The following is a 7596-nucleotide window of genomic DNA, read 5'->3' on the forward strand; positions in this document are numbered from 1 at the left end:
CAGCGCCCGCAGCGTGGTTGCCGCCGAGTAGCCGCCGCCGACCAGCACCACAGACACGCCCGCCGGAGCCGAGGCAGGCAGGAAGGAGGCGCGGTCTCGCGCAAGCACGTCGGGCAGCCGGTCAAAGAAGAAGTCGCGCGGCGGCGAGTCGGCGGGCGGAGCGGCGGAGGCGGCGGCGGCAGAGGCGGCCCCGGCGGCGGCCGCTGCGCGCAACTTTCGCTCGCCGAGCGCAGGCGCGCCGCCCCGGCCGAGAAAGTTGCCGCGGCCGTACGTGCCCGACGCGTCGATGACTCCGGCGAGGCCCTCGACCAGCGTCTCTTCGCCTGTGTGACATGGACATGTCAGGCGTCGCAGGACGTGTCCTGGACATGTCGCCTTCGATCAGCGTCTCTTCGCCGTGGACGTCGAGTAGCGCCGAGAAGGCGGTGGCGGCTCGCGCCTCGGAGCCGGCCGCCTTAAGGGCCAGGGGCCAGCGGTGGGGTCTGGGTTGGAGAGGGGTTGGAGAGGCCGGGGTGGAGACGCGGCCTTGATCGCCTCGCCCTTGAGGAGGCCGCCGCGCGTGATGGACTCGACTCTCGCGCCGAGGAGGATCTCACAGTCTTCGCGCTGCGCCAGCCACTTTGCGAGCGGCTCGAGGTATGTTTCGCAGAGCTCATCGCCCGTCGGATAGGTCGCGGGGTCGGGAGGAGCGAGGCCGAGGTCGGCGAGCGCGCGGAGGCCAGCTGGCGAGCAGTTTAGGCTGTTGGAGGAGAATAGGCGCACGTGGCCCCAGTCCCGGACCGCGTGCCCGATGATGTCGCCCTTTTCGCAGAGCATGACTCCGAGACCGGCAAGGCTGCATGAGACAGCAGCCTCGATCCCTGTCGGCCCGGCGCCCACTACCAAGATCCGCGGGCGGCGCGGCGCCGACGAGGACTTTCCAGGACATTCACCTGCCGTGCTGCCCAATGCAGCGCCGAAGAGGAGAGCGGAGGAGGGCGTGAGTGGTGCCATCCCGACGATCGACTGTGTCACCGTTGACTATAGTCGATCGGTCGGAGAGGTGGTAGCAAAGTTTTCTTTTTTCACCACTTGCCTCGGGACCTCCGTTAACGTGCACGAGCTTCTTGAGCCACCCACCCACCAACCCACCTCACGGCCCGGCTGAGGCTTGGAACCACCCACCCACCACCACACACCTCACGGCCCGGCGACTATCCTCCTCAACAAACACACCAAGCTGACCTGCAGGCTGTGCGCAACAAGCACAGTCGTAATTTCACGGGAACGTGGGGAGGCTCCCTCCGGCTGAGACCATGCCCTCCGCACGGGCGAGCGAGCAGCGGGGACACAACCATTGCTGGAATTGTGTGTCCCCCGAGCGTGTTGGCTGTTGGGTGGAAATCGGTTTTTTGTTTGCTTGGCTATACAGTTGTATGCGCTCACGACAACGCTCCGCGCTGCGGCGACCTGCCGACGTGCCGCTGCTGGCGCTGCAGTGATCTAGCTGCTATGGGCGTTCCCGGCCTCTCCGAGTGGCTCAAGCGCCACCACGAGAACAGCTTCGTCGCTACGCCACGCAGCGCCGACCACATCTACGTCGACATCAACAGCATGCTGCACGGCGTAGTGCGGCACAACGCCACCGAGGCGGCGGCGCTCGCAGACCTCGAAAGGCAACTCAACGAAATGGCACGCTTGCGGACGCCGCGCATTTCTCTCACTCTCGCCGTCGACGGACCGGCGCCGCTCGCCAAGCTCAAGGAGCAGCGTGAGCGCCGCGTCAAGCACAGCATCAAGGAGGAGCGCAGGGCCAGCACCCACCAGAATCGCCTGTCGACGCTGTGTGTGACGGTGGGCACCACGTTCATGCGCGACGTGGACGCGACGCTGCGCCGGTGGGCGCGGGCGAGCGGCTGGCTGCGCGCGCGCATCGTCGTCGACCCGTCCTCCCACGACGGCGAGGGCGAGGTGAAGCTCTTCCGCCACCTCCGGCTCACCAACAACGGCAGCGCTGCCGAGAGCCATCTGGTGCTGGGCGGCGATGCCGACCTCGCGCTGCTCGCACTCGCGTCGCCCGCGCACCGCGTGCTCTGCTGCGATCCTCAAAAGGAGGGCGGCAGGCGCAGCCTATCAATCGAGAGCTTCCGTGGCGCCATTAGCCGCGCCGCCGGCCTGCCGCCGCAGCCCTCGTTACCGCCGCCAGCGGGCGTGTCACTCGATATGGTGCTGCTCGCTCTGCTCGGCGGCGATGACTACCTGCCTAGACTCAAAGGCTACAAGCTGCAGCAGGCTGTCGAAGCCTACTCGTGCCGCCGCCGCGCCGCTACCGCAGCAGCAGCCGGCGGTGGCGGCGGCGTGACGGTGGCGGCCGCGACGCTCGTCCGCCTCGAGCCTGCTCCGTCGCCGTCGGCGGCGTCAGCGAGCGCTTCGTCGGAGCCGACGGCAGCGCTGCACCTCGACCTGCGCGAGCTCGGTTTGCTGCTGCGCGAGCTGGCCGCGCTGATTACTCACGACGGCGGGCAAGACGCGGAGGCGGAGGCGGCGCCAGCAACGGGCGACGCGCAATCGGAGGAGACGGTGGGCCACTACCTTAGCGGCCTCCTCTGGGTGCTCACGATGTACGCCGAGGCTCGCTGTCCGGACTATTCGTTCGTCGTGCAGCACTCGCCGAGCGTCTCGCAACTCGCCGAGCTGCTATGCGACGATGCGGCGCGCGGCCGGCTGGGCGCACGCGCGCGCTGCCCGCGCTCGCCGGAGCCTGCGACGCCCGCGCTGCTTGTGCCGCTGCTCGTGCTGCCCGCGACGGCCGAGCGCCTCGCTCTGCCGCCGCTGCGCCGCCTCTTTGCCGCCGATGGCGAGCTGGGTCACCTCTTTGCCCAGGAGCGATGCACGGTGTGCGCGGCGGAGCGGCGGCGCCTGAGGGAGCTCGAACCCGTGAGGGCGGCCGAGGCGAAGGAGCAAGCGGAGGCGAGGCGGCTGGCGAACGAGGCCGCGGGGAATGGCGGCGGAGGCGGCGAGGGCGGCGGCGGAGGCGAAGGCGGCGGCGGGCGGCGCAAGCGGCGCGGGTCGTCGGGTCGTGCAGGACGCAACAAGAAGGTCAAGCTCGAGGAGAAGCAAGCAGACTCCGAAGTAGCGAGCTCCGCTCCCGATGCGAATGGTGTCGCTGAGCAGCAGCAGGAGGAGGAGGTCAAGGCGGAGGCGGCGGCGGCGGAGGAGGGCAGCGCAGACGAGGCGGAGGCGGGGGCGACGCAGGAGACGCAGGTGGTCTGCTCGCAAGAGGTCTGCTCGCAAGAGGGCGGCTACAGCCAAGAGACGGCGGCGAGCCAGGAGACGGTGGTCGAGGAGGCTGAGGCGGTGGAGGCGCCGAGCGGCATCAACTACAAGGGCGCGCTGAACGAGGCGGCGATGGTGCGTGGCTTGACCATCAGCTACGCGAGCGTAGCGGTCGGCGAGCAGTCCTTCCGCTCGACCGTCACGCTGCAGCCGCTGGGCAGGAGCTTCGTCGGGTGCGTGACGGCAGGGAAAAAGGGGACCGAGCAGTCGGCGGCGCAGCAGGCGGTCGCCTTCCTGGAGGCGGAGCAGCAAGCCGCACCATGCAGCGACAAAACGCCCACACAGATCGAGATTGCCACCGTCCAAGCCCGCTATGAGGAGCATAGGGCGGAGGCTCATCCGCCGACTGCGCCCACCGTGCGGCGTGCTGCGGTAGCGGAGGCTGTGGGACGCGTGATGGCGGCGTGCGAAGGGCCCAACGCGACCGAGCAGCTGACGGCGGCCGAGCGAGAATGCTTCAAGCCGAGCGGGCCGAGCACATTCGACCACCGCGTCGCCGGGCCGCTGCCGCCAGCCGCCGTCCAGCAGCACCCGCATGCTTCGGCGCTCGGCCACGCTCCTCCACGCATGTGGGACCAGCCGCCGATGCCGATGCCGCCGCAGGCGCCGTTCGGCTTTGCGCATGCGCCGCCGTTCGGTTTCGCACACGCGCTACCGCCCTTACCGCTGCACGCCGCGCAGCATCAGCAGCACCCCCCGCCGCACCACGGCGGACAGCCGCCGCCGCACTTCCAGCACGGGTGGGGGCCGCCGCCGCGGGGCGCGCCGCCGCGCTACGGTGGGCCGCGCTACGGAGGGCCGCACTACTGAGTACGTGATCTTACGTGGAGGTTGTCTGTTGATGTGTTTGTGATTTGTGCAAGACGAAGACGTACACCTACACGGCTCGGGCTGCAAGTAAGAAGTATCACACTCACAGCCCCGCGATCCCCGACCCCGATGCGTCGATGCCGGCGCGCTTCGCCTCCTTCGTCGTGAACCGGTCGCCCTTCACCACCACCAGCGTGTCCTGGTGGACTTGCACCCACTTGGAGGTGGCAGCCATTTGGCGGCCCGCGCGCTGAGGCGCGGTGGCGAGGGCAGTCAGCAGCACGCCCGTGTTGAGCGGGTTGCAGCCGGCGCTCTTGAAGGCAGAAATGCTTGCGCCGCAGCGCCTCGCGGTAGAGTTCGACGATGTCCTCGCCGTCTCCTTCGATCCACTCGGGGTCGTACGCGAGGCCGCGCAGTCCGCCTGCCTTCGCACGCGCGAGCTGCTCGCGGTTCGCCTCGACTTGGCGACGGCATCCTTCCCGTCGAGGAGGTGCTCGGCGGCGCGGCCGAGCGCATCGCGGCGGCGGTCGGCGCGCCCTTCACCGGCCTCCTGATGACGGCGCTCGACCAGACGGGGCAGCGGATCATCGCGGCGCGCCAGCGCATCACCGTCGGCGAGCAGCCGGCGGGCGGCGGCCCGATCATCGACAGCGTCGGCTGCGGCGTCCCCGGTTGGAGCCGCTTCCCTCGGCGCACAAGCGGCTGCCAGTACGTGGTGGCGAGCGGCCAGGTGGAGTGCCTGAGCAACCCGCGCGCGGGCGAGGGCTTCAGCACGTACAGCTGCCCGCCGGCGGCCATGCCGCGCCTCCTGGCGTGCGACGACGCGCTGGCCGCCAACCAGCAGCCGGGGGGCATGCACTTCCGCATGCGCGAGGCCGTGGGCGCCCTCCTCGATTTCGTCCGACGTATCGAGCACTCCGCTGAACCAGTTGAGCGACTCCTTCGTCTTCTTCGCGGCGAGCTGAATCCCATCCCATCCCCATCCCTGTTTGCAGTCTTGGCCTACTCCCCCCTACTCATACCCTACCGTACGCAACCAGCAAGCTTTTTTTGTTCTTAGGTCTAGATCGCACCCCCGTCTAGAAAATGGGGAGGATGTTGTGCGCGCCGGCCGGGGGGCAGGCACCGTGCAGGTGATGCTCGACAACATGGCGAACCACGTCTGGCGCGAGGTGTGGCCGGCGATCGACATCGCATAGAGTCACCCCCCTTGGACGCGCCCACTCTCCGTCCACAAAACTCACGATCCTACTAATACATACACATATCTCTGGAGTATTTGCCGACATAAATCATAATGAAGGCAGCACCAAGCTATTAGCTATCCTCTTCTCAAACGACGCACAGTCTCTCACACAGACACCCCACAGCACGGACACGGCAGCCTGCCACGGACGGAGGCCGCGCCGACCGAGCGGACAAGGCACTCATCCGGGTACGGTGGCTCGCGTGCTGCGCAGTGGCTGCTATACCACCGGCTCCCTGACCCTCAGCTACGCCCCAGTGGCTACAAAGCGCATGCGCATCAACACACAAATATCGCATCGCGGGCCGCAGCAAGCTAGCAGGAAGGACGGAGCTTGGCGCTCAATGAGTTCTATAGAGTGTACAATGAGAGCGAGACGCCCCTGTGCCCTCCCGCAAGGTGGAGGCGGCGCAGCTGCTCACTCCTACAATGAGGATACAAGTCAAAGCGACGGAAGGTCTGTGCCGCCGCCAGCTGGGGCGCCATCCGCTTTGCCGGAATTGGCTGTGTCGGCCACGACCGGCACAAAGAGAGGCGACCCCGAGCGCTCCTTCTTGATAACAACGCAGAGGGCGGCGATCGCGCAGACCGCCACTGTAGCTCCCACCGCAATGCCTGCAATGGCGCCGGCCCCGAGCCCGTCCTCCTCCTCGGGGGCCGGCGGGGCCGACGGCGGCGGCATGTTCGGGCTCAGCGGGAGCGTGGCCGAGACCGCTTGGTAGGTCGACTTGGCCAGCTCGGCCGAGTAGAAGTCGGTGCCGTAGTTGGCGACGGAGACGGTGTACGAGTTGCCCGGAGAGAAGCCGTAGCCGATCGGGCCGCACAGCACCTGCGTCGGGCTGACGTACGACGCGGGGAACACGGTGGAGTCGACGCGGCACTTGAGCTCGTTGGACGCGATGAAGTCGGAGCCCGTCACGGTGAAGTACTGGCCGGGGATCAGGTTGGAGGCCGACGTGGGTTTCGCGAGCGGTGTGCACTGGCCGAAGGCGGCGGTGTCGAAGCGGAAGACCCACCTGGGCCACTCGCCCGTCGCCGGGTCGCACAGCATGTGGTTGCGCGTCGCCGAGAAGGAGCCGACGCCGTGCGCGTCGGTGAGGAGGCGGTAGATGAACGAGGGCAGCTCGCCGCTGAAGGCGTTGCCGTCGAGTCTGAGGCGGGAGCCCGAGGTGGCCACCTGCTCGTTCTGGAAGCCGAGGAGCGACACCTCGAAGTTGCCGCTGAACTTGTTGTTGCGCAGCGAGAGGTAGCGCAGGTTGGCCGTGTGCCAGTCGAACGTGGGCAGCTCGCCCGCAAACTCGTTCGAGTCGAGCGTCAGGCGGTAGATGCCGTTCCACCCGTTGATGACCACCTTCTTCAGCGTGCCCGTGAGCTTGTTGCGCGACAGGTCGAGCGTGAAGAGCTTGGACGAGCACATCATGTCCATCGGCAGGTCGCCCGTCAGGCCAGAGTGGACGGCCGAGAAGTGGGAGAGCTGCGTCGCCTCCTTGATCTCTGCAGGGATCGGCGAGTCGAGGTTGATGAAGTCGAGGTACAGCTCCTGCAGCCTCGGCGCCTCCGAGAAGAGGCACGACTTGAGCGAGCCGGTAAAGTAGTTCTGCGAGTACGACGCCTTCTTCAGCTTGGGCTCGGTGTGCGTCGCGCACGGCAGCTCGCCCGTGAAGAAGTTGTGCGTCAGGTAGACCTCCTCCAGGCTCTCGGAGGCAAAGATGGAGGAGGGCACGGTGCCGGTGAGCTGGTTGCGCGAGAGGGAGAGCGTCTTGAGGTACGGCAGGTTGCCGATCGACGCGGGGATCTCGCCCTTGAACGCGTGGCTCGCCAGCAGCAGCTCGAGGATGTTGCCCTGCAGGTCACAGTTCACGAACTCGAAGTCGTCGCACGCCGTCTTGCCGGCGATCGGGTCCGACCAGGTGCCGGTGTCGGTGTCGATGCCCTTGGCGAACATCCAGTCGCAGTAGGGCACGGTGTCCGAGTCGATCTCGGTGCCGTTGGTCGAGTAGACGTCGCGGTAGAGGTAGCTCTGGAACGCGTTCTTGCCCGTGTTGTAGTGGCCGTCCATGTAGTCCTCGCGGTTCCAGTGCTGGTTGATCATGTCGGGCGCGGTCAGGTCGAAGATGGGCGTGTCCTTCTGCGTGGGATAACACGTGTTGTAGTAGAGGTCCTGCAGGAACTGCAACTGCGCCGTCGGGATGGTGACCTGCAGGTACGGCAGCCAGGTCATCGTG

At 67.5% G+C, this 7596-nt stretch overlaps 3 protein-coding genes across 3 annotated transcripts in view; 1 reads left to right on the plus strand and 2 right to left on the minus strand.

Annotated features, from left to right (window-relative positions):
• Positions 1-993, minus strand: part of EMIHUDRAFT_120573 (hypothetical protein) — a gene marked incomplete at both ends in the record, with an annotated part of 2729 nt that extends 1736 nt beyond the window's left edge. Inside the window, 2 exons of the mRNA XM_005762742.1 lie at positions 215-323; positions 597-993. Of these exons, the coding sequence (XP_005762799.1) occupies positions 215-323; positions 597-993 (506 nt within the window). The remainder of the gene's footprint in view (positions 1-214; positions 324-596) is intronic.
• Positions 994-1491: 498 nt separating this feature from the next.
• EMIHUDRAFT_248396 (hypothetical protein) lies at positions 1492-5324 on the plus strand (the record flags this gene model as incomplete). The annotated part of the gene is made up of 8 exons (XM_005762743.1): positions 1492-2288; positions 2406-2637; positions 2794-2845; positions 3065-3139; positions 3275-3952; positions 4381-4523; positions 4613-5030; positions 5248-5324. The coding sequence occupies 8 exons, from the start codon at positions 1492-1494 to the stop codon at positions 5322-5324; spliced, it is 2472 nt and encodes an 823-aa protein (XP_005762800.1).
• A 1146-nt stretch (positions 5325-6470) lies between these two features.
• On the minus strand, positions 6471-7208 carry EMIHUDRAFT_43751 (hypothetical protein; the record flags this gene model as incomplete). The annotated part of the gene is made up of 2 exons (XM_005762744.1): positions 6471-6908; positions 7056-7208. Coding segments are annotated over 2 exons (591 nt in total), but the record flags the coding sequence as incomplete, so codon positions are not given.
• Between the last annotated feature and the right edge of the window lie 388 nt (positions 7209-7596).

The sequence above is a fragment of the Emiliania huxleyi genome (genome assembly GCF_000372725.1).
Source record: "Emiliania huxleyi CCMP1516 unplaced genomic scaffold EMIHUscaffold_663, whole genome shotgun sequence".
NCBI classification, from domain to species: domain Eukaryota; phylum Haptophyta; order Isochrysidales; family Noelaerhabdaceae; genus Emiliania; species Emiliania huxleyi.